The sequence below is a fragment of the Pithys albifrons genome, chromosome 6, assembly GCF_047495875.1.
Source record: "Pithys albifrons albifrons isolate INPA30051 chromosome 6, PitAlb_v1, whole genome shotgun sequence".
Lineage (NCBI taxonomy): Eukaryota > Metazoa > Chordata > Aves > Passeriformes > Thamnophilidae > Pithys > Pithys albifrons.
The window spans coordinates 54,892,247-54,919,387 of record NC_092463.1 but is presented as its reverse complement, the minus strand read 5'-3'; the positions used below and the strand labels follow the sequence as shown (position 1 = coordinate 54,919,387).

General features: G+C 39.6%; 1 protein-coding gene across 2 annotated transcripts in view; it reads right to left on the bottom strand.

The window, feature by feature from the left end:
* Window positions 1–27,141, bottom strand: part of AMPD3 (adenosine monophosphate deaminase 3) — a 32,345-nt gene that overhangs the window by 3,793 nt on the left and 1,411 nt on the right. For both annotated transcript variants that reach the window (XM_071558960.1, XM_071558959.1), the window contains exons 2-14: window positions 24,896–25,121; window positions 22,228–22,423; window positions 21,621–21,786; window positions 19,084–19,303; window positions 16,446–16,575; window positions 9,486–9,680; window positions 9,142–9,273; window positions 8,144–8,307; window positions 6,906–7,032; window positions 5,936–6,099; window positions 3,782–3,902; window positions 1,685–1,858; window positions 504–614 (exon numbers count right to left, since the gene is read on the bottom strand). In XM_071558960.1, the coding sequence (XP_071415061.1) occupies window positions 504–614; window positions 1,685–1,858; window positions 3,782–3,902; window positions 5,936–6,099; window positions 6,906–7,032; window positions 8,144–8,307; window positions 9,142–9,273; window positions 9,486–9,680; window positions 16,446–16,575; window positions 19,084–19,303; window positions 21,621–21,786; window positions 22,228–22,423; window positions 24,896–25,116 (2,121 nt within the window). In that variant the 5' untranslated portion in view covers window positions 25,117–25,121. The remainder of the gene's footprint in view (window positions 1–503; window positions 615–1,684; window positions 1,859–3,781; window positions 3,903–5,935; window positions 6,100–6,905; window positions 7,033–8,143; window positions 8,308–9,141; window positions 9,274–9,485; window positions 9,681–16,445; window positions 16,576–19,083; window positions 19,304–21,620; window positions 21,787–22,227; window positions 22,424–24,895; window positions 25,122–27,141) is intronic.

The window sequence follows — 27,141 nt, the reverse complement described above, 5'->3', positions numbered from 1 at the left end:
GCTCCTTGAGAGAAATGTTCAAAATGTGACAGAAGAGAGGATATTCTAAATTAAGTCCTAGAGAAAGGCCTGGCTGTATAGAATTTTAAAGCCAAAAGGGAATTTACACTAATCTGACTGCTTATCTAAACCAGAATATCTGTGTTGCTTATGACAGGCAGTTTGTTTTTACTTAATGCAAGACATGATGCATAAAATTACTGGCAAAAGGATATCATCCAAATAATTACAATTTTGGAACTGGAGAGAGAACTGAGTATAAACAGGGATCTGGTCTCTCTACATGTTTTGAGAATTCCAGAACAAAGCTAAAGGGGAAAAGTAACACTAATACTTGACTTGTAATGTAAGACTGCAAAGCAGATAGTTTGTGAATATTTCTGGAAAGAAGGATAGGGATGTGCATAAATAGATCATACAAGTACCTGCAATTCAGTGTTCAGACTATTGACTTCACAGTTCCAACTTGCCCTAACATTCACAGGTTTTCCAGCCACAATTACCTTATCTGACAATCCACTCTGTAGGACGCTGTTTCTTGCTATTTCACACAAGTCACAGGTACTCAGTTTCCACACCTGGGCTGCAATAGCATATTCTTCCATGAGAGCTTCCTGTAGCACCAAAATACATTTAATATTAAATTATATGTAAATAAGATATAAATAGGGATATATACTTATTACCAATTAAGGAATTTATACATGCTCTTTAGACAGTTATGATAAATTAGAAGTTAAAAACTTTAACATCACAATTATTATGAACAGAACTGTTTATTTCAAATTTCCCAAGGACTTCTGTTAAATAATTAATTAATAGGCACTAGGCATTCAGTTATCTTAGTCTAAGAAACTGCAGCCTGCAGTTGAGATCCTAATTAGGCAATTCCCAAGGAGACCCCAGGGTATATAAACACCTTGGAGGACCTGGTGATAAATCTTCCCTGATATGCCCATGGACAGGCAGCAGGGCAGTTTCTCTCTCTGCCCTTCCATGCCAGGTCTGGCTGTCGGGACGGTGCCAGCAAGGCCCTTCCCCCTAGTGTGGGTCTGGGCTGGTGCTGTGGGACAGCCCCACAGCCTTGTCCAGCAGAGACAGGTCCGGGCCAGCAGCCAGCCCGGGTGCAGCACAGCAGAGCCCAGCCTGTCCTTGGGACACACAGCAAACGAGGCACGGGCCGCTCCCAGGCACAGCACTGCCCGGGCCAGTGCCAGGCACAAAGTGAGGGCATCAGAACCAGCAACCAGGCACGTCTGTCCTGCCAGGCCACCCTTCTGTTCCAGTGCAGTGAGCAAACAGCTCACATGCCATCTTGAGATTCCACATCATGTTTTTGTAATGTACTTCCCCAGATTTGTTAGTAAGGAAACTGGACTTCCCTGGCACTCTAGAGGATTGTTTATGAAGGCTCAAGCCTCCCTTCAGCCTCATCCTTCATTCTACATTTCAACAGCCAACACTGGAGAGGCAGGAGTACAAAAGAAACATAATTAGGAAGTCACACATTTCCCTCTGAAGCCTAACAGTGAGTAGTTGACTGAGAATGAGGGAGAAGAATGAATTAAGTGACTGAAAGACATGACATTATATCCTAAGCATTGATACAAAACAGCTTTCATGTCACTCTGGACCTGTGTGGTACTGTGACCAAATTCAAGCCAATGCTTTCTGCAGCTCTTACCTTTGTGTAATGAAACTGCATAGGATCATCTGTGGAGAGAGAGACATGCAGTCCCTTATGGAGAAATTCCCTTAGTGGATTTTTGGAGTACTCCAAGAACAGGCTGTTGTTACTAAGTGGAGACATGGCAATGGGTATTTGTGCAAGGTAATAAAGATACTGGAGGACAGGACTCTGCAAAACAAAACACAGCATTTAGCGGTGCTGTGGGATAATGATTGAAACAGCACTACAGAGGGAGGACTAGGATCAAAAAAATTAGGTTGACATTAAACCCTGACTTTTCTAGAAAATACTTAAAAGTCTGAATTTTAAATGTTACTGATCTTCACAAAAATAATTTATGTTCTTCATTATATATATGTCACCTTTTTAACAATAAGGTGACTATTACTACTGTAGATTAGTAAGTGTATATACCTATTATGGGCACTGCATTTGATACTGCATGTCTTCCCCCAAAACCTTAAAGTCACAGATAACAGATGTGCAAGAACTGCTAAGAAATTTGTTATTTTCAAGCTGCAGTCCAACAGGTAAATTTTAGGAGCAAAAGAAGTTTTAATTTATTTGAAGTCATGTGTTGCTATTGTACATAATATAAATGATGTGTGATTGCCTCCTCTTTATTATTATTTTGCCTTAACCAACCTATGAACCTAACAAGCACCTGTATTGGTGTTATTAGTAGTATCTGCTGTGCCAGCTTATCACACCAGGCCAAGCAGGAGAGAGTGAGGAGGAGAATGCTTTGGTTACACACAACCTTAGTACTACTATGAGTCTAATTTTAGGAATTACTAGTGGTGAGCATAGTATTAGACATGATTTTAGGCAAACTTTTTCTTTGTTCTTGGATATGTTGAAAAATACAAAGAATTTTCCAGCATTAATAATAAAAAATACAACTTATAAGGGAACTCTTTCTAATAATTACAGTAAACTCAGTACAAGTCTGCCACCCACTGACCAATTATTTTAATTATGAAACAGTGCCATGCAGATTAGGTGAGTGATGGTTTTTATTAACTAATGTGCTAGGAATTATAACATTTGTTCTGTCATAAGAATCAAGTTCTATCTAAAATATTGCTGTGTTATACAGCTATGTTAAATTTCTTGATCAAAATAATCAAACCCTTAATGAACTTCTGAATGAACCCTGAAGTACAGAAATGCCAATCAGGGAATATGACCCTTGTCCCTGTACAGAAAAAAAACAGAGCTTTCCTTAAGTTCTTCTGGGATCTAAACCAGGGAGTAGTAACAAGTCTAAGCAAGTCTGAAATACTTTCTGTGTAATTTTAGCTCTGCTTAGAGTAACCAAAAACAGGTGCTGCCCAGTCTTTGACGTATCTGAACAGTTGATCTTTCCTATAAAGACTTAGCTTTAAAATACTTGCTCAGGAAAAGCTCTCTTTTTTGTAGCTTAAGAAAAAGGAAGTTCAGTTGAGCTTATTTATTTCATTGAATCATGAAATAGTTTGGTTTGGAAGCGACCTTAAAGATCACCTCATTCCAAACCCCTGCAATGGGGGTTGGAACCTAGACCAGGTTGCTCAAAACCCCATCCAGCCCAGACTTGAAAACTTCCCAGGATGGGCCATCCACTTCACAGTGAAGACTTTGTCCCCAGTATCTAACCTAACCCTGTCCTCTTTCAATTATCCCTTGTCCTATCACTACCTACTCCTGCGAAAAGCCCCTCTCCAGCTCTCTCAAAACCCTTTGAGGTACTGGAAGGTGCTAAAAGGTCTCCCTGATTGTTCACTTTTCCAGGCTTAACAATCTCAACTCCCTCAGCCTTTTCTCATAGGAGAGGTGCTCCAGTCCTCTGAGCATCTTCATGGCCTCCTCTGGACTCCCTCCAACAGGTCCAATGTGTTCTTTTGTTGGGGTCCCCAGAGCCCCCAGCATTACTCCAGGTAGAGTTTCTAACCAAACTGAAGAGCTATCTGTGCCTTGCTAAGAAAGTTAATTACTGAGGCAGCCCGCATTAATTTGGGCTGCCCAGATACAGTCAGTTTGGTGACTGCTGTTTGAAGCAGTGACTGATGTCTAAGCACTCAGGGATTAGTTTAGGTGGGTAAGCAATACCTTCTTCAAGAGCAATCCGTGAGAAATGTTGTCTGCTGTCAGGAATGCTGAAACAAGGTGTGTGATCGAGCCAGCTTCTCCACAGTGAGGGCGAAACAGGAACGTGCACATGCCTCTTTCCCTAAGGAGAGGAAAAGCAGCTTCCACTAACAAAAAATGCACTGTTCTTTATCTATTTGGGGCATAATTGACACTAATACAGCAAATTAAAAGAAGAAAATTAAAAGTTACACACTCTCATACAGTTTGACATGTCATCTAATGAGGCCTACCCATCTGCTGCTGTAAAAGGGGCCCCTTCCACCTGACAGATTTGTGTCTTCCTCCCTCTTTCCTTCCCCAGTTACTTCTCATTTAGCAATTGTATACCTACTGGGTGAACAGTCACTGAACAGAATTCAGCTGAGGGAAATGACAGATGGAAAATTAAAGTGAACTGATGCAACCTGTGGCTGCAAAATTTGTAATTCAAAATGAGGGAAGAAATGGAAGCACGTTGCCAAGAGTTACCTTACACTACCTAGTGTGAAGAGAACCTGCCATCTCACCAGCTTAAGTGTAGCCTAAAACCACACCCTCAGCAGCAGAGACGATTCAGGAGTGTTAGGTATTACAGTAGACCTCACACTGTAATTTCTAGAATCACGTTATCATCTATAGTAAAAGTGACACTGAGTTTTAGGCTATAATGGACCCTGTTATTCAGTGCAGACAAATGTGCCGTAAGTATTTGGAGATGTTCAAAACAAAGAATTTCAACAAGGAGTGCTAGAGTATAAGGCAGTTCTAGGACAGATGTTTAGTAACATTTCTCCTGAAAATGGATGTGAGGGTGTAATGCATCCTCTCCAATACCACCAGAAGTGTAAAACAGCCTTGTCATGGACTGACTGTGTTGACTGAAACACTCAGTAGGTTTAATGGCATGAACTGTTTTACTGACTCATTGGTGAATTGTGTCATTATCTCACTTAGCTGTAAAGAATATTTAACAATTATCTGAGGGGATTTTAAAACTGGTTGAAATGACGTGGAGGTCAAAAAGAAATGTGTAAGTTCTGACAGAATCTGTCTTTGGAATAGAAGCAGCATGTAGAATACAGAGAAGGTAAAGGAAGACAGGAGAAAGGGATGACTTGGATAATTAAGTCATGTCTCACTGTGCCCTTTCCATTAGACAATTAAAACTAACAACTCAGCCTGTTTGTTGCAGGTACAAGGTAATTTAAAGTGTGTGTTCTTATTATGAGTTTGGATCAAACAGGATAACAGAGGAAGGAATGCTTGAAGTAGCAGTGGGAGAGAAAAAACAACATTTCGAATGTTAACTTGGATAAAATGTTAAAATCTGTGTGCTCTCTATAAGAAAATCCCCAAATACTTAAATAATAATGAAGCAAATCCTTGCAAGGTAAGTGATGACACGGTCATATCAATGGCTAACCCCATGTGCCTCAAATGGAGTCAGTTGTGCAGATCACTCAGTGCGTCAGCTGCAAATTTAGCAACATAACGTCACGTTGAATTTCAGGCTTTACTAAGCCTGATGCCAAAACCTGCTTGGACAGTCTGATCTCACATTCAGTATCATAACTCCCTGCATTACTTGCCCAGACATTGGTCTCAACGGTAGTAAAACTGAGTGAGTCAACAAGCAAGCTCAAGTAAGTTACCTGGAGGTGCAGTTTATAATTGTGTCCTACTTTGTCTGATAGCAGCAGACCTAAAACCAGTATTTCACAACATAACTTAAATTACTCTTGAATTGCCAGGAGATACCAAGGTACCAACAGGCAGCAGGTACATTACATTTGGAAATCTGTTGCAAAACCAAGCCAAGATCAGTAGGTCAGTTTTGTGGGGTTTCTTTTTCTGTTTTGTTTGATATATTCAACTTTAAAGAAATAAAAAGCCTCCCAAAATACACACAAATATCAAACCAAAATATTAATTTGATGCCTTTAAAATTTCTGAGTATTTCATTTGAATTAATTTTGTAGTTAGTATTTTCAAATAACTCATGTACTCCTCTTGGACTCTTTAAAAATAATTCAAAATAACACTTGCTTCAGAAGATATGTAATTTACACACTTAGTTTGAGACCAAGATACTGATTTTCTGGAAGCTTGTAAAAGAGAAAAATGACCACTTACCTCCTAAGGTTGTTTAGCAACATGATGTTCATATACATATAATACAAATAATAGCTATATGGGGGATTCTTCTCACTGGTCCAGAGGTCAGGGTTAAGGCTCTTGTCAGAGAACATATGGCCACTGTGTTTGGATTCATCATCAACACTGTCAAAGCCAGTCACCTGGTGGGACAAGAGATTCACAGAAATCAGAGTTTTCAAGAGGCAAATTTCAATGTCACTTGGTCTTCTTTCAGGACTTGCTTGAATAAAGCCTCCAGTCCCTCTCCCTTCCTTTCCTCCTGTGCTAGCAGTCCTGCTTCTCTGCCCTCCCACCATGCCATACAGACAACAGGAATAACATGTTTTCCTGAAGGAACTTGCACTCATTTTTTTTTCTTCTGAGACAAATAGGAAGCCCACATGCACAAAAGCCTGCAGGCTCCTGTGGGGGCTTACAGGGTTGTAGAACTCCCTCAGATCCAGACTATAACCCTTTGAACTCATCTGCTTTGTTATTTGATAAGCAGCTGAAGGCCAGAGGCTCCCAGGAATCCTCAAAGTTCTGATCTGGGGCACACACAAATGTCTCAACCTCGTACCAGGAGCAACGTCCCCACCTCTCTCTCTCCTGAGATCCAGCAGGATCTACACAGTGCTTCCTTCCAGCTGCCTCCTGTTTGGAGGCCAGTCCCAGAGCACACCCTGCACTGGGATGCACGAGAGCATGCAAACATTTTTGGTCATTACTGAAAGGACAAATAAATAGCTGTTGAGCTGTTTCAGAGGAAAGAAGCAGCAACTGTTTCATGACAGGACCTCACTCAGACTTTTATTAACTTGTATGTCAGGGCTTTGAAAAAATAATGCAAGCAAACTATGGAGAAGGAAACTATTTTTGGAGTTTGGAAACAGCTGTGGATGAAAAAAAAAGTTATGGGTAGAAGTGGATCCATTTCATGTGAGACAGAAAACCCAAACATACTTACATATTTAAGGAATAGGTGCAATTCTTTGTGGTCTTTGGGGTTGATTGTTGCTTCAAACAATGGTACAAAGATGTTCTCCAACATCTTCCCAAAACTAGGCAGAATATTTTTAGACCTAAATATGTCACTGAAGGGGAAAAAACAGACACATTCATGAACAAGCTAGTATTTTCCTCTACTTCCATATTTTCTGTTATATGTGTATGTTCTACAGCTTCAGTTCCACCAGGATTCAGAAATTCCAAGTTTCTGTCAGGGTAGGGATCGTCTCTGTGCTTTGTTTCCTGCACTGCCTGGCAATCTGCTTCATCCAGGCTCTGCTGAAGCTCTCTAGTGCTCCAAAAATAGAGACAGTATGCAGGGGTAGATGTCTCAACAACAGTGACCCGTTCCCTTACTGCAATCCAAACACTACTGGGAGGTAACAAATTACCTCCTGTGAAAGATTCTGTTTTCTGAAGCTGCAACTACTCCAAATGGAAGCAGAATGTTCTGCTGCAGTGAGCCTTCCAGAAAAGAGGGACAGTATTCCGTGTGCCATTAAGGGCATGACTTACTACAAGTGCTGACTGCACTATGTATGTAAGAAATTAACGGAGAGAAACACACTCTGGGGGATAGATGGGACTGTGACAGCTCTTTCTCTACTCATAAGCCAGCTATGACATTTCTAAACATGAAACTCAGCTGCCAAGGCTGACAAGATTTATCAGGAAAATGTATTACAATATACAGTATTGGAAACAATGAAATAAAGTCCCAAAGGATGCTCAGAAACTAAGAAAAACTTAGCTTGGAAACCGTCAGTCTGGGTTGCATTGCCAAGTTCACTGTCATTTAGTCACTGCTCTTGATCATAACAATTTTACAGAGCATTTTCTACTCCTTCATGGAATTCAAGACTTGATTTATTCTCATTACTAAATTGTATTTTAATTGGCCATTGAACACAAGTTCATTTCTCCCAGTTGGAATTTTTGGTTTCAGTACCTTCAGACTTACAAATAAGTCACAGTAGTTTTGAATAGCTCCATAAGGAGTAAATTCAAACCCCATCTCCTCTGTTCCACCCCCAAACTGTCAGGAAAACTGCACCAATAGCCAAAAATAGATTTCCCAACCTATTGCTTATAAACAGAACTACAGGACAGCTAAAAAAACATCTAAATATTATCAGCAATTAAGTCATTGGTATGATTTCAAACTATTAAAATTACCAAGAGCTCCTGATTACTTACTAGATTCTGGGAACCTGAATTATCCAGCGCATATTAGGGGAATAAACTTTATGCTTAATGAACCATTTTGCCAAGTTCAGCCATTCATCTGGAGACCGTCCATAAATGGATAAGCGGGGTTCTGTATACTGGTACTTACTTTCTTCTAGTTCACGGGCTACTTCCTAGTAGGTAATAAATATATTTGCTTTAATATGGATAACGAAGATCATTTACAGCTAGTAATATATTTATCACTGTATTTTCCTCAGACCAGACATAACTATATTGACACCTTTTAAAGATAAAGGGAATCTCATGTCTATTGATCCACTGGTTTATTTTAGGTATCTAAATATTCTACTATCAAGCTGTCTCATACACCATTTGAGTATAACTAAGACTGAGGTTTAGAAGACAATATTCTTATGCAGTTATTACTAACACCTTTGTAAAGCTTATGTTTAAAATTGGTAAATCAGAATCATACTATTTAAACCATAGTAAATGTCTACATAAATATGCAGACCAGTTGAGAATCCAACCAGAATCTGTGGTAGTAAGCAATTTTAAGGCAATTAATTTTAGACAACCACTTCCATACATTGAAGAAGAGGTAACACCTACTACATCACAAAAACCTACTGATTTTTTTGTTCCAAAAAATTAATTTGCACCCTGTTGCAGGCATGTGCAGATGGAGATTTATGCAGAGGCACTTCCCTAGCAGCTACCACTAACCAACTATATCCTAACACAGCACTGAGGCAGCACACTGACCCTCAGTCACCCTTCCATTAGTTTGAAACTGCCCACAACTCTGCTTTGCACTCACACACAGCTTATCTTTATGTTACTAACTCAAAATTAGTCGGAAAGGCTTTCTCTGAGGAATTGCTAGAGCAAGACCAATACTTGGAATCACTTAACCACAGTGTTAGCTCTAGATACAAATGACATCACAAATCTAGGCCAAACCCTCATTTTTCTACAGTGGGAAGAGCTTGAAACTTATTTACCTTGACCATACGAGCAAAATATTCACCCCCAATATAGTTCTCAGTTTTCAAATACAAGTCCCTCAGTTCACTGGCACCAACTGGATTGTACTTGGAGTTGAATTTGTCAAATCGATGAAATGTTTGACGGCCCTGGAGCAGGAAAAACCCAAATAACCATGGTTTTAAGAACACACAATAGGTTATAAATTAAATTATCTAGCAATAAAAGGCTAGACATGCAATGTAATCCATGAAGTCAAACTGATTTAATAAGTTATCATGTAAAAAACTGTAGAAACTAGAATTTAACACTTCGCAAACTTCTCTTTTTCTCATTTCTTTTGTCATTTTACGAGACTTACTGCATGGACATCCAAGGAGTCTACAGTGAGGTCATAGGGGTCCATGTGAAGGCTCTCAAAGACTTGCTTTAAGGTCATCTTCCTGCCTTTCTTCTCTGCAACAATCCTGTCGGGCTCTGTTTGGTAGGTGTGCTTAATAAATCTCAGTAAGTGCTTCTGGTTCATGCAAGCAGCAGCGTGGATATGAGTATCAACCTGGAATCAAAAGGTTATTTGTGCTTATCATCCAGATACATAACCTTCAATTAGCAAAGTATCTATGTCAGTGACAGCAGTGACTAAAACCCTCCAAAACACTCCTTAAGTAACAAATGGATTAGTGCCTAAGCAAATCAAAATGTTTCAGAACCCTGAGGTTTTGATTTTGGGGGAATTATTCAATAAGCAGAACTGTAAGTAAAGTAGCCCTTAATTAATAGTTTCCTATTTAAATTAGAATGTATCTTGTTGAAGATTTTCTAAGTGCCAACCACAAACCCTGAGTTCAGATTAAATTTGATACTTCCCTAAGGGATACCTGATCCTTCAGTATCCTTTTATTTCATTCATGAATCAACAATCTTCTAGTTATAGACTGTAGTTACAACTATCTTGTCTGTCTGAAAGGACCTGGAACGCTCAGCCATTTCCAAAAGCATAATTCAATTTTGTATTTCACCTATATGAAATATCTTAGGTAACAGAACTGAGGAATAGACACATGAGATGCTTTTGTCACTACTTTTTCCAGTTTAATTATAATACAGCAACTCATAACACTGACAGATTTTGCAGATCTCTTCTTAGATCTCCTCATGCACTAAGGGAAATGCATATTCTAACTAAAGACCAGGACATAAACTGAATCCTAAACACTTAATTGTTAATCACTGCTCAATTCAAATACACCAGACACATTAAAACTAAATGAACAAGAAACATATTCCTATCTCAAAGTACAGAACATAAAGTACATTACTAATGGACAATAAACAATGCTGTGTCTAAAACAGTAAAAAAAAAGCTCTGCTTAATATATCACATTCCTCAGAGTATGTATATAGGCATTGGAGCCCAAGTGCATTTTATGTATATGTTTACTCAGGTTAATAAACATCTTCTGGTTTAGACATAACTCTTCTTTACTATAAACTCTTCCTAGATCAGTGAAATACTACTCGACTGAGTCAACTTGTATGAGACAGTGAAATAACAGTAAACAGATGCCCCATAAGCTCTCAACACTCAGTAAAAACAAGTCATAAGCCCAATACAGGTGTAGGGAACCTGAATAAGTGTGGTTTATGGAATTCCAGAATGCACTGACTTGAGCTTTGAGCTACGCTTGCACATAGTGAGTTAGTGTTTATGCTCCTGTGCAATTTCACCATTCAGGGTGCAATCCTAGCTAAATGAGGTATCTGAACACAGAATACTTAGCATAGCACAGATGGGCTGATTTGGTCAGGGATAGTGTCACTATTGTTGTCATTACTGTTTGAAATGTCATCATGCTTATTTGTTACTAGTTATGTGTTATTGTTACTAATTTCATTGTTATTTATTATGAAAGGCTTCTACTAAAAGAATTTGTACACACTGAGTTCATATAAGGGTGACAAATGCCCCCTTTGCCTCCTCCCTCCCTCCACAGAAGATAAAAATCACTCCCATTTCAAGCTGTTACTATTTTGCTCTTTGTACACGAAGTAAGCTGAAGCTTTCCTAGGCCATGAGTAAAAAGCTCCTGCTACAAGGCCTATTTGCTTCTATTTGCAAACATTCTGATTCCATTTTCAAATTTGCAGCAGTGCCACTCCAGCCCAGTTTCACCTTAATGGAAAAAAACCTCAGCTGCATGCCCTTAGCCAAATTCCCTTTTGCACTTCTTATTCTCCTCTCCCACCAGGAGGAAATCTTTCACTCAAGGTCACATTAATCTTCAACAGAAAATAAAACAGAGTATTATGCCTTCAGTGAACTCACCTGTATAGCAAATGAAAACAACTGTTAGCATAAAGGTTTAATTCTTTTCATTCCATTATTCAAGCAATGGTGGACATCAGTTTTCTTTCAACTAAAGGACAGTAGAATTTCCTTCACCCAGCAATTCTCCATGTAACAAAGCCAACTTTTTCACCTCTGCACCTTCTCTGTTCAGACTGGCTCCTTCCTTTCCTTATTGCTCTGACCAGCCCTGTGCTCCTGTCTGCAGACTTTGGGGGAAATGCTCGTACTTCTCAGTCAAGGTGGTTGTATCTGCATACAACTTAGAGCTGGAAGGAGTTCCCATTGCCCTCCAAATCATGTCTCTCAAGCACCAACTTCCCCAAACCCCTCTGCCTCCTCCCTTATCTTCCCACATTCTTTCTCTTTCCTTCCACCATCTCAGATCTCCACAAAACATCCATCTCAGAGGTATTTTATGGATGCTTCCCTGTGCCTATCAGAACAGCGCTGCACTGCATTAGCCATATGAGCTAATTCAGACTGTAAGTGGCAAGCACAGCAAAGAGAAATGCCAAGGCCACTCCTTTTAATGATACTGAACTTTCCCAGTGTGTAGATGAGCCGTATCCACAGCTGCAAACTACTGTATTTTCTGAACACATATGCTTGAACTTCTAAGTACTTCTGGCCTCATAGCTCTGAGCTGCATGAACTGGACACTGAATCCTCTCCACACTTTACTTCAGTGCTGGATTGAAAGGAAATCTTCCCACATCCCACTTCTGGATTCCCTGCTCACCAATCCATTCATACTGCATTAGCTCTTCAGATAGGATGGCAACAGCCTTATACAATGCACCTGATTCTCTCCTGGCAGTTCTGTAACAGGCATGACAAGCACAAAACACCTTGCCCTAGGGTAGTGCAGGAATGCTCTCAGCAGCAGAAATACTCCCTAGAGCTGGGAAAAGCTCCTTGTGAGCTTGTCTAATTCATACTATGCCATCCAGAACAATCCAGAAACCGGGAGAGATGAAATTAAGAATCCCTGTGTCTGCAGCTTTTTGTTTGGCTGTACTCCTTGCAAAACACTGAATCAACCCCCAAAGTGCTTGTATTCACACAAATACAGAACTACACTGCTGTGAAGAGAAACCAATCTCTTTTTCTGTTCTTTTAATTACTAAAAGAAAGGCTAGTGGAAAAGCTTTCTTGATGGTCTCTACAGAAATTCTGCACTGTAACAATTGATGCTTTTACAGCTGATCAGACTGTGCTCACTTGCAAGACTGAGGGTAGACACAAGGATTTATCTTAACGTCTGCAAAACAGGAGGGGAGAAGTAGCACTCGCAGTGATTTGCAAGCACAATATACAGCTTTGCTTCCAGTTAACAGTGGCAAGGCACCACTACCTGTCATGCTAACCAAGGTGCACAGGGACATTCCCTTTGGATCTGATCCTAACCCATAAGTCTTCCCATTCACCATCATTTTAGTTTATGAAACTAAGCACCAAAGTCAGTAAGTAGGTACTGAGGAGAAAATTAAAATTCAAAAAGGAAAAGAAAAAAAAGAAGCAAACTCAGAATGAATTGAAGTTCAGGGCATTCACAATATAGATTCAGTGTTTGTTCATGAGGCTTGTCATCTTACATTTAAAAAGCAGACATCTGTTAATTTAATGCAGTATTTGAGATCTACAGAATTTAGTAGTATATAAACTTACTCTAACTTCCTTTCTTAAAAGCAACAAGTGGTATTTCAGCACCGTGGTAATAAAAAACAGCTAGAATTTACTTCCTTTTTGTCTAACCAATAGTTTAAAAACAAAATCAGTTGCAACAACCGAAACCCAAACAGAGTCACAGCAGCAGCCAGCTCCTGCACCAGAGCATTCAGCAGGCTGTGTGAGCCACTCCAGAAACTCTGTTCTTCCATGCACAGCTCCCCAGCCTGAGCCAAAGCTCTGCTGCCACACAAGGCTGGGCATCTGAGTGGGCCTATGGGCAGCAGAATATGACTTGTAAGAGTCACTGGCAGGACATATGCTCCAGTTTGGTTTGCTGACTCATTGAAAGAATATCAAAAGAGGCTTAGGCTGTAATTGTTCCATCTCTAGAAAATGATGTCAAAGCTAACTGCAGCAAGGGACACCTCCTGCAATTAGCAATATTTTAATAAAACTAAAATAATATCCAGATGTCGTTCTTTTATCTGAAGTGTATTTCAGCTAAAAAATTAACTGTCTGCTCTGAATTATCTGAGGCTGTTGGGCACAGAGGTGTTTTGGAAGACCTGCTCAAAAGACCTGCTCAAAAAACCTCACCAACTTGCTTCAGAGAGCAAGACACCCTAGCACACAAAGGTTAAAACCCAGTTCTGAGTTTGTCTGCCATAGAGCCAAACATTTATTCCTTAATTTCATCCTTGGTGCAGGCAGCCCAGGAGTTACGTGGAGAATGTGTGTTGCCTGCACTCTGCTGTGCCTCAGCTGGAGGATGGAGAGCCCTGCTGATGGCAGACTCGAGCATCTTCTCTAAAGTCAGCATTCTCCTACAGACAGTTGTTCACCTCCTGCGGGGAGCAAGTGGAGCCAGCCACGCTGTCTTAACCATCTGTGGATTCTTGTCTGTCTAGAGAAACATCCGTGTCGTGGTTAAAGGATAATTTTCCAGGTCCAGCCTGATCAAAATGTATCTTTGGTTGCATTCCGGTTAGGTTCATTATGTAAGATACACACATACACTTCCCCTTTTTAAGGTGAGCCATACCTTGGGATTTATGAAATAGATGAGCTCACTGGACAACTGCCATTTAATCTATTAAATCAGGAAAAACAGGAGGGGAGGAGGCAGGAAGACAGGGGAAAAACAGTAAACTTTGTCTGTCATGCCAGCCATTAATCCTGGCCAGCTTTCTACCATACCTTTCTAAATGCAGTAATATATGTTCACTGACTGATCCTGCCACTACATTCACAACTGTGCTAATTTTGGCTTTTTCCATCCATTACTTTGGCTCTTTTATATAAGCAAACAGGTTGTACCAGGATCTCCATGCTAGTGTCTGAGGGATTTAATAGTCAACTTCACCAACCCTTTTGGAAGGTGAATGTTACTTCTTGCTTTTCTTGTGAGCAGTATGCACTGCTTAGGAGTGACTAACAGAGAAACATCTTGAAAACACGGGCCAAGAAGTGTCCTTCTCAGGAGTTTCACTGCTGATACTGTTACTAGAGAGGAAGCACTTCAGGGCAGTTACAGTAACTTGGGTTAGCAAGACATGCAGAAAAAAAGGTTATCTGGGGGGTTACAGAAACACTGTCTTTCCAGAAAAATGCCACTTGTAAGCTTGCTCATCAAAATATTTTAAGCAAGATTAACTCTGTGCAGCAAGAATTTTTAAAGCAGTAACTGGAAGCAGGAATGGTCTCTGGCAGAGGAGCGCAACCTTGTTCCTGCTCTCTTGAAATTCGGTATTGCCAAAAGGGAAGCAATGCACATTTTGTGCTTTTGAACAGCATGAATCCATTTGTAAATTGGCTTATTTAACAGTAGATAATTTAAAAATAATTAAGATATGCCATGACACATTGGACAATTGCTTTTAAGTCAAAAGCTGAACTTGGCAAGTACAATCCTGTTAATTACACCTTCTGGGTAATCAAACTGATTGTGGTAGTTACCTGAACCACACTTCTGTTCTCTGCATGTCTCAGTCACCATGTGTTTTATTATTAAAGTCTCTGCCAGCTAGTGAATTTTTCTATCTGAACATGGCATGGAGCACGTATCTCGTCTGGGGCTGTGTCAAGGCAGGAGCCGAGTCTCTGCCACTTGAGTGCCGCTGGAGGGAGTTGGGTGGCTGATCTCCCATCCCTACACGTAACAGATGGAAGTGTGAAATGCATTAGAATTTACCTGACAACTCACCTGCTGCTACCTGGTGATGGATACTGGTACTGCCATCAGGCACTTTTGTTTAGCAGATTTTGTCTTTGACAGTTTATTTTCCCCGACAGTAACGAGCATTCAGTAGCCAGCCAGCACACTGGACAGTATAGGGAAAAGCCAAGAGGACTTTTTGATGTACTAGCACTAATCAAAACCTAACAAGAAGGAGTAGTAAACCCTGAAGTCAGAAAATAAGGATTAGCTCTTCCAGTTGCATGTGGACACAATGCAAAATGCACCTGAAGTGGTTAAAAACATCAGCAAGAGTTACTGCTTTGTGAAGAAACTTCACCTATCGAACTGAAGCATTATCTCTTCAGTAACTTCACTTCAGGAAAGGAAAGCAGATGAAGCAGCCTAACACTGTTGCTTCCTTGCTTTGAAGAGAACACAGCTCCCACAGGTGTAAGTATGTCAGGAAATTAAATCAGCTCCTTGATTTCCCTCCCTGTCTCCTAATTACATCCCAGTCTATCTCAGAGGCAGCCAAGACTATGACTCAAATAACAATCTTGTTACTTAATATTCACAGACTTTTTGTACCAGATACTGATGGCAGCATGAACTTTCAGCTCAGTTTCTGTGGGAGGCCTTTTACATGTATTTAAGCATCTATTTTCAATATGAGGTACAATTACTATCTAAAATCTATACAGCTGTTCCTACTACAGTCTAGTAGGACATACCTACATGAAAGTAGAAAAATGCACTTGACTGTCTTTAAGTGAGTTAATTAAACCTCCATGTGGGTATTTTTATACATAATCCAAGTGAGCTTCATTCAATTAACTCTGTTTCACTCCTTTAAAGCAATCTACATACCATTAAGCCCCTTTGATTCTGAATAAGTAAACAAATTAGTTTAGCATAATCCATTTCACCCATCTACATTCAAGTTAATTTTCCTGGAGTGTTCCCATGTAGAAAAATGTTAACATTCTCAAAATAACTTAATTCAATTGAGTGATATGCTCACACCACTTCACGCATATCATCTACACCTCCCATAAGAAAGGCAAAATTGCTGAAACTCCTACTAAAAACAATGTCATGCCTTTAATCCTTTCCACACTTACCTTTCTCACGTTATAGAAGTCTCGATGGGGATTACTCTTTAGTTCTTTAAATTCCGACATTTCATTTAACATCTCATGTAAACTAAATTTAGATTCTAAAAAGTTAAGCCTCCGATGACAATATGTTTTTCTGTAAAAGAAAACACAAAAGTTAACTGTAACTTAAAACTATTTGTATTTCAAGTTCAGAAAGAACATCAAAGTTTTCATAGTAAAAACAATATTTTTTTTATGTAGGCCAAGACAAATACATTATTTTTATCGTACTGGTTAACAAATACGTAAGTCAATACACAACATGACTTCAGGCCAAAGTTATTAATGAATCTCAAACAGAACACTACATAACCATGTTATGTCCTTCAAGTTGTCCAACTGCTCATCACTGTACCCATGCATAAACTGCAGTCCTAGTAATGATGACCAGAAAAAGCATAAAGCCTATCATCAAATGTCCATTGCTACCACTCTAAAACAATACCACCAACAGAACAATCATGTCACATATAGAAGAAACAACCTGTAATCCAGACTTACTCAGTATGAAAATGATTTTTAAAAAAGCCATTTGCTTTTTCAACTGAATGAGGAGACAAGATAAGATCCAACTTACTTTCATTTGTGTGCCCTAAGAAGACACATTTTGTTGAAATACCTTTTTTTCCCCCCAATAATTTCTTGTGCCATTTTTAGAAAATCATGCTTTTTTTGCTCCTGCTTGCCTACTCAGAGCTCTGCCTTCACTTTCATCTTCTGTCATGTTTCTCATTCTATTTTTAACCATGACATGGTTTTTCTCTTTACCATCTGTCAATTCATATTGACTCTACAGTATTTTGGTAGCACTAATAATGTAATAGCCTCCTTTTTCCTGCTTTATTGTTGACAATCTCTCCTCAGTGGGACACAAATCCCATTATGGTTTTGAAAGTCCAACTCAAACAGAGTCTCACTGTATCCGATACTGATGAAGACCTGTTTGCTCACTGCAGGAAATCTTTGTTGGATTGCACTATTATCAAAGAGACCAGAAGCCTGAGGAGCAAGGGTGAGATTCCATCAGTTTACCAGCAGCCAGGATTGGGTTCCTGAACTCCAAACCACCCCACGTGTGATGGACATTAAAAGCACTTGCTGCAAACAGGGAAACAATACCATAAGAAGAGTTTATGCAACAGGATTACTGGAAAGACCTTTTCCTCTTGGTTTGTGCATATTTGTCACAGTGGGAATCGGCCTGCAGAAGCTTCCTCTGAAGAAGTGAAAGGAGCAAATGACTGCTCCTACATTCACGAAGGTGCTGAGTGTTCTAACTTGTCCTACCAATGCCCTTCTTACTTACAGCCTCCTATTAAGATTGTTAACACTTCAGCCTTAGAAGACTGTTAACTTAAAACTGCAAAGAGAAGGGTCTTCAGCATGACTTCTGTTTTTCCTGCTTGTCCTTTTAACTTCTCTTTACTTGTCTCTTGGAATATAACACACTGAAACTGGAAATGCATTTATCCACCGCACACTGTAACCAAAGCCTGCTCAAGCTAGCACTGATTTGGAGCAGGAGTGCTGACAATGCTGGCAGAAGCACAGGGGTTTGATCTTGAGAAAGGGCTTAGGGAACAGGACAGGCCTGTTTAGCCCTCGTGCTCTGGCAGTATCAATGCACACAGCAGACAGACAGCCGCAGGTGTCAGACACACACTCCAGCAAAAAAGAATGCATCAGGTGTGACCAACTGTTCCCACTGCCAGCAATGATCTCTCCAAGGCACAAGGACTAGGAATGCAGTCCTGGCAGACAGGGAAGATAGTTCACAACAGTCCGGATTCCTGATTTGTTCCATCCTAGAGTGGATTCTTTTCCTTTCCTGGTGCTGAGGCCATGACAGACCTTTCTGTTTCCAAGCCCCAGCTGGGAAGTCAGCTTAAAAACTGGATGCACATGTTTTCATTATGCACTGGGCAAGGACAGTGCTTTGTCATGAGTGTCTCACTGACTGCAGTAGACTTGGTATATTTCCAGTTTTTAGAGAATTCCAAGGAGTTTGATGGTTTGGGGATATTTCAGGGCCTATTCTGATTGCGCACACATGGGTCAGTTTTGCAGCATATGAGCAGTTAATTCACACGAGGAAGAAATCTGACTGAGTATTTATGGTGCTGAGCTGATCTGTATGCTCTGCATACGCAGGGTTTCTCTTCATGCAACAAGAGCAGTACAGACATGAAGGAATTCCAGACAACTGTTCAAGAACCTCAAATTCAGCATAGGCCAAAACAAACAAAAAAAAAACCACCAAAAAAAAATAAAGCTAAAGTTCAAGTTTCAGTTCCCATGCTTCAAGAAGTTTGGGTCACGTTTCACTTGAATGGAAACATTTGGCCAATTTCTTGCTGTTAACTGCTTCTTATTTTGCCATGGTTGATGCAAAGAAACCAAACAAATTGAATATAGCCATATGTGGAGTTGTATTTTCTCCTTTTAAGTTTCTCCATGATGCACTAACACTCAAGGAAGGCAAAACAAAACATTCCTGTATAATGAATATGCTGAGGAATTAAACACCACTTCAATGAGAAGTACTAAACTAAAGGTAACCAGCACACCTGAAAGGGCAGAGAATAACAAAAGAGAAACATACGTTGGACCATCTGCAATCAGAGCAAGAACATGGCTCAAGTCAAGGGTATAGGTCTCCAGGTCGGGATATGGCAAACTCCGAGGCTCATTGAGTTCCATCATTTCTTTGTTATCATAAACAAAGGGAATGCCACCTTTTAGCTTGATAACATAATCCAAGTTGTCTGGAGCATCATCGAGATTGTAAGGATCTTCATTTTCTTCTGGGGGTGAATGGAAATCTGAAAATAAATTTACGTTACATTTAGAAGAAATAACTTACATAAAAGGCAAAATAATTACAAAAAGAACTTTCTCCTTCTATAATGCTTCATTTCCAGCAGATCTTTATACTTTCATTAAAATCACATTTTCAGTTACTGTAAGACATCTGCTATTACAACACAGCTTGATTCCAACAGAATTGAATTGCAGTCCCTTCCTAAATTAAACGCCTATCTTAATTCAAATATTACATGTTATTAGAGTTCTCTGAACCAACATATACACAGATTCAATACTATCCTTTATTAACATGTGACAGCACAAGTTTAGAAGCGAGTTTGCAGAACTATTTAAATTAAGATGGCTGAAAGCACAGTTGGGATTATTGAACAACAAAATAGTTGTTGACTTCATACCCGCTTTTATTATTTTCTTTTCACCTTCTGACTCATGTACCAATTTTGGAAGTTTGTATTTAAGCACATAGTAATGCAGCTGTTCTCACAGTGAAACATCAGTCAGGAAAGAACAAGCTGTACCTTCCTTCTTCACCTCTGCCCTCTCAACTCCCCTCACCACCTTCTCTCAGCCATCAGTGGACATACCTCACTCATGGCTGAGAATGAGATAATTAAACCACGTGGTACTTCTCACTCTGATCAAAGCAGTGCTTGGTTTGTAGGTTTTGGGGGTTAATTGGTTTGTTCTATTGTGTTTTGATTGGAGTTTTTCAATTTGGGGGGGTTTCTGTGTGTTTGATTTTGTGGTTGTTTTTTTTTCCCTGTGGTGATTTGTTTTGTTTGAGGTTTTTTTAATAAAACTTTTTTTTTCCTTTAATTGCTTTTGAATAAAAGCAAGAAGCATAGAAGCCAAAGACAGTACAACACAACTCTAGTTTTAGCCTTGGCCTTCTGATCATGACCAAAATCAGAAAGTACCAGAAGCATGGCTGGCATTTATTTGGCACAGCTTGGAAATGCCTTCACAAAATGGCATTTTTATTTCCCTAAGAACCATGTACTTCTAGGAGATTGAGTTTATGTGAATTCAAATGTTATCACTCACATTAGTGAGCATTCATCGCTTCTTTTACATCTTACTAATGCGACTAGCACAGAGTAAGTGTCTTTTATTTTATTTATGCCATTTATGCCAACTGAACCAGATTCTTTGGCTCAGTCTTATCACAGAGACTTCTTCTTTTACCTGTTCAGTTAAGCCAAAACACAAAAGTAATTAATCAGTCCTTTTGTTCACCTAGAGCAGCTGAATGCATGCTATAAACTCATACCATTCTTATCTCTAGATAGTCATAACTATCTAGCTCAAACTTCTACTAATTAAGACATGGGGTAATGAGATTTGTGTTGCAAGTTTGAATTCGTAACTGTAAAAAAGTTACTAACCCAATAATAACTTGGAAATATCTCCCTGGCAGCTGTTCCAAAATATCTTTCCTGTCTTGAATATTCAGTATACTGCCCTCTTTACACTCTTCCTGGGTGAAAAATGCTCAAAACCACATTCATTCACCCCTCTTTCAACCACTGAGCCAGAGGGTAATTGATTTTAAATGTCACTTCATGGCAGAAAATACACTGCCAACAAATATGGGCACATCTACAGTGGCACTTCTGAACAGACCAAAGGTTGCTCCTCACAGGCTAATCCGAAAATGAGCAGTGCAAACAGTTGAACACACAAGCAAAGCTTTCAAGCCACAACCCACCTAAATGACAAATATAATTTGTGACATATAGTGGGGGAATATGTTCAACCTAATAAGCCTTGTTGAGAGATCAGTTTATTTACCCAGGCAGAATGCCCAAAAGAGATGACTGTACAGCTTCCAGTCTTGACCTGGCAAGTGTACCCTGCCTGTGAAATTCCTGACTCAGGGCTTGCTAACTGGCATGTCTGTATCATGCTTCAATTTATGATGTAGATGAGCTCATCATCCCTTTTAGTTCTGTGTGCCAAGATAAGGAGAAGCGACTGCCCCCTTTAAACCATATCCATACAGCTTTTTCCTGGGGGAACTCAGGTGTACTACTTAACATCACATTTGCTGTCAAAAGAAAATAATCAATGAGAGTCTAGTAGGGATTTTTAAGTTTTGACAGCTTCAAAGTTTCAGATTAGACACAGGATTTATAACTCAGGTCTGTCAATGATTCTCCACTTACTAACAGAATAAATTACAAAGACACTCCAAAGAGATCATCCCAACGATCCAACTTCCCTTTACTACAGAAGTGCACAGGTTTAATTCTGTATTTTAAAACGATTTTTAAATTTTTAGAACATAATTTGGCATTTTAAAAGGACATTCACCTGGATACACTTCATCTTCAACCTTCCATTTCTGATCTCGCATGCTGCACAGGTACTGCGACGTTGTCCTCGGGAAGCGATGGTAGGCAAGGCGGGAATACTTCTCTCGAATGAGAAGAGCCTTCACCAGGCTCTTGGCAGCTTGTTCATAATCATCAACTGTAACCTGAAAGGGAAACCTGGATGAATACTGACAAAAAGAAAACTGCCATTTTCACAACAAACTGAATCCACGCCAGTAACAAGGACACTGAGTTTCCAGCAAGGTAAGTCTACAGGGCTTGACCACAAGGATCCTGCCCAAGGTGTCAGAAAGCCAGTGACAGACACAGAGTCCAAATAGCATAAGCAAGACACACACATCATTTTTTTCCTCTTCCCATGTACTACCCATTTATTGAACATCTGATTGTTTTCATCCAAGTTATTATAAAGAGTATAAAACAACCTGACCTTGCCTTTAACCATTTTACAAATCACTGTGTCCACAAAGCAATTTAGAGTTTGTTGTAAAGAACCATAATATATTTGCATTTTATACTTTATATACATATATTGACTTTTCCCCCCTCTACATACAGAAAGGGAAAAAGCAATGGTTTCTTACCCCTGCACAGTAGTCCCCACTAATTGAAACTCTCTGAAATTCTGGTACATCATATGGCACTTGGACTGGCACAAAAGCACTTGGAAGAACTGGTGTTGCAGGAGACAGGACAGGATTGGCCGGTGGTGCTTTCCATTCCTGAGATGGAATTTGTAATGATAAAGACTGGGATCGAATCATCTTGAAACTTTTCTTCCTACAAATTCATGGTATAAAACATAAAATAAGCCACAATATCAAACACTAAATACACTGGAAAACTGACTACAGCAAAGAAATTACACCATAGGAACTTTTGCAAATTAAATGTCTCATACCACAGGAACAAATGTTGGTCACAAAGTATTTGTGCTTTCAGCTTTTTTCTATTGACATTTCACATTATATACACAACACACACAATTGCACTTACCCTCCACGTGAATTCAATATGCCATAATTTATTTACAATCACTCTAAGATGAGCTAAGGTTTTGGTTTCACTTCTTACAAATTCGATTTCAGCAAGTCAACATACAGAAGGAAAACGTGATTGCTGTCCTCACTGTACTGAGAGTCAGCTCTTAGAGACTGGCAGTATCACAAAGCACGGGACAGAAACAAGTGAATGTTACATAGAGGAAACTGTCATAAGTTATCATGCTGTTACACACACTTCGCATTCTTCCCAAAACATGCAAGACTTAAATCTCATCTAGTTGTCAGACAAGACTATGCATCAAAATTTTACATGCAGTCATTCAGTTCAACTTGTAAGAAAAAACAAGAAGCACCTCATTATTCCTTAGGCAGTGTTTGATGAGACTGGAGCAAGACCTGATGTTGGTTATCATAGTGATATCATAGCATGGCTGTGATATGTGAGCCTGTTCTTCCCCTCAGGAGGAACTCTCATAAATTTATAAAGGTTGCCCTTTCTCAGCAAAGCTGTGATAGGTACGCAACTCAGATAAAACAGCTGAAAAAGAATGCTGTATTTTTCAGTGGAGTAATTTTAATATCTCAAGAGGAGTTTTGGAGTAGCTCTTAAGCTTTAATTCATTTTCCTTGCTCAGTTTAACTGTATTTAAAATAGTCATATAATAAATAAATATAACCTTATAAACTACCTGCGATATCAGTTTCTTTTGCACTGTAGAAATAGTCCCCAATTTTGTAAATTTAAAACCTTAAAATGTTGGTAAGAACCACTAAAAAATTAAAAGGAACACTGGAATACTCTCTGGAAGTTGCATATTACTTCTGTGACATTCTTAAGAACCAGCACATGCAGTGCTGGTACAATTAACACACTATAAAATATTCTATCTTCTTAAGTACTTGTAGCCCCCTTGGAAATGAGTATGAAATTCTTGGAAGGCAATTTTGATCAACTGCAGCTGAAAATATCACACGTTGTGCTTGTGTCACTGTCCTTGGGTTTGCACCAGTCCTGAGGACAGGGATGAGCACGTGTTCTGTTCCCACATGGAAACAAGATACATGTAATACCCCACTTCCCACAGTTAAACTTGTACAAAACTGGAGCTTGTTTGACGGAACATATTTCCACAAGACAATTTCCCAAATTAAACTGAAACTTACTAGTTCAGGAGGAAAGAAATACCAAACATTGGCTTGAATGAAAACATCTGCTTTTCCCTTCTGTGCCTGTTTATGTCTATGAACGTGCCAACTGGGAAACCCACTTGCACAATTCTAACCCAAAAGTCTCAGCCTGTATCATCAGTGAGTCATACCTTAATTTAACTAAATTGACTCTTCTCCCTTCTGTTCCAGAAATACGATTCCAAGTGTTGCCCAACTGCCTGTCTGCAGCTAACCAGGTACATGTGTTTAATATCACTTTCAAAGGCTTTCTTGTTTGCCTGTTTTTGCAGAGTCTGTGCCCATCCACCACACTCGGTGTCAGGCAGCTGCTGGGCACGTGACTCCAGCACAGCCCTCACAAGGCAAGGCACTGGAACAGCCTGGCATCAGGGCAAGGCTGCCTCTCTCTCAGAAGGAAATCATAAACCAAAGCAAGTCTGGCTTCATTAGATTCATGGGTAAACCAAACACAGCATGCAATTTTATATCTTTTTTTTTTTTCCAAGTTCACTTTTATGGCTGACAGTGGTTACAGTTTTTCTCTGTGAGTAAAGGAAACCTACGAATAACCTCATTATGCCAATACCACTTTTCACCTTCTCGCTTGATCTTAAATGTAATGTCTTTGCTTTCATCTATTTTCGCAGAGACAAAAAGAAATATCATGCCACTGTCATTTACTGTGTGTTAAAATTTTCCACTTCTATTAATAAAATTAGAATAAGGGGCAGGGAGGTGAGGGGGAGAGTGTTTCTTTTTCTGACTCTTCTTACATTACAGAGTCTTAGGGGTGTGTTCATTTCTACCCAGCTACGCTGTTTGTTAAACTTGCATAAGCAATGTCTGTGCTATTGCTGGAAACACAGCAGAGACAACCTCACCAATCCAAGCTCCCTAGGGGCCATCCCCACACCTTCTCCCTAGGACAGAAGGGCATCACACAGGTGCCCCAGGTACCTGCAGCTCACCTTTCTCCTGAAGTAATAACAGTCAGAATGCTACTTACCAGGTATTTCAATTTTTTAAATGAGCTCAAGTTAATCTCATTTTCCACTAAGAAAGCAACTACTGAACAAACCTTTTAGCTGTTTCCAGGGACTGCTGCTCTGCCAGTTCCTTCTGCAGTTCCCTTTCCTTGGCCTCTTTCTGCCCAATAGGGCAGTCCTCGGGCACAGTGAAGAGTGACAATGCATCTTTGCTGTCTTCTTCCCGGAGAACTTTAGCAAATACCTTCTCTGCCAGAAGGCGCACATGCTCATCAACCTCCGAGATGTTCAGCTTTGGAAACTGCCGGGGCATCTCGGCTAGGAAGGGAGACAGGTGACAAAGTTGTAACTACAGGAATGAAGGTATGAGAGAGACTGGGCTTTTTTGGGTGGCAAAATTCAGAGCTTAGGGCAAAAGCAGAATGCAGAATTTAAACTAGTATCCAGTACACAGGAACCACAGGTATCCACTGAGCACCTGTACTTTTGGAGCCATGCTCATTTTTACATCAGGAACTTCTCAGCATACCCACAAAAATTCCAACGAAATGTATGTAGAGATTTGCCAATAGATTCCACATACTTGCACAATCAGACACACCATTATTTGTGATATAATGCACACTCAGCTGTACATACTTGCACTGAACTTGGAAATCACATTCACTCACTTGCCTGACTTCTTCCTTGCTCAGTAACTTCAAACCAACAGGCAAGTTAGAAAAGAAGCCTGTACACTTCTACCTCACCCCATCCCTTCCACAAAATAGTAAGTCACAGAGCTGCTGTGAAGTAAAATAGTTGCAAAACAGGAGCAAATACAGTATAATTAATTCAGCTACTCTTTCCATTTGTCTTCAGCAGTTCGTATCTGCTTTTGAGTGCACATGGGAAGCAGATAGGATATGGACTTTCATTTCTACTTGGCATTTAAACATTATTTTTCAAAAAGAGTGTTTTATATTTTAAATTTTGAAGTAGCCTTTAATCACAAAGCATTTCCATTTTTTCCAGCATCACTACCAAAATGCACAATCTTTAGAGCTTCATCTGTAGTTTCCTGGCTTTATTTTTATTTCATTTTCATACAATGAAGAATGTGAATTTTGACGTAACTTGCAGCATTCCAGAGGGAAAAATACAGTGCTGGTAAGCTACTGAGGAGCATTATTTATTATGTACTGTAAACCTTTCTGAGTGTTTTCAGTATGATGTGAGTTAGTAACAAATAAGATTAAATTCTTATTACAAAAGTTAAAAATAGCAATGAATATGTCACAACAAATGCATCCAAGCACTGCCAGAATGTGAAGTCTGGGTGCAAAACTGGAATTTCAGAATCCTTTTTGGTTGCAAAACAGGAAACATATTTTGTGGGATGGTATTCACTAAATAATGACACGTGCTGTAAGTCAGCACAGAGCATGGCAGTTTTTTATCACTCTGGGCACAACTTATCAGGGCCCCCATTTCAGTTTTTCTGCAGACATGCTGCAGGTTCCACATGCTGACATGTGACCCTTTCGATATAGGCGAGCCTGTTTCCAGCCTTAAGGACTCTAATTCACCTCCACCTGTTTTCACAGTTGCTTTCAGAATATTTGTGCTTGTATTCTAAAAGCAAATATTGTATGAAAAGGTGGTAAGATTTATATTGGGCCATAACATGGCAATTTAGTGATCACCTACATTACTTTGCATTCTTACTTTATAAGAACTACTTCACAGCCCAGTGAAAAAAAATTGCTGGTTTCAAAAGAACTGTGGATCTGACTCTAGGCCAGTTTTCTGCCTGTAGAGCATTTGTTTTGCAATTAGTATTAAATCTTCATAAAATCGAGTATAACTACATAAGGAATTTAAAAATGTATACCCATTTAGCTGAATGATGACAATGCACTACAATGCCTGAGAAGCATCCAAACTTAGATTCAGTTTCTCCATTCCAGCCCTCGGTGAAGTCATGGGAGTCTTTCCACTGACACCAATGACCACGGCTGTCAGCAGCAGCACCTGCCACACACTGAGCTGCCAGCAGCAAGGGCCTTGGGGGCCACTTCAGGCAGGCAAAATCTGTCTTTGTGGCTACCGAACTACGGTAAGAGTTCTTGCAATACTAGTACAAAATGAAATAATAATGTTTCTTCTACTGCTAAATCAGCAATTAAAATATTGTCAGTACTAGCAGGGGGAAAAAAATATATCAATGGGCTGTATGTTTATCATTGGCTGAAAATGTTTTTAGTCTAAATGAACTTTTTCCTAGAGAATTGTGATCCGAAACAGAAATACAGCAGGAAACATAAGAAACCATACTATATTTTAAATCCTTACAACA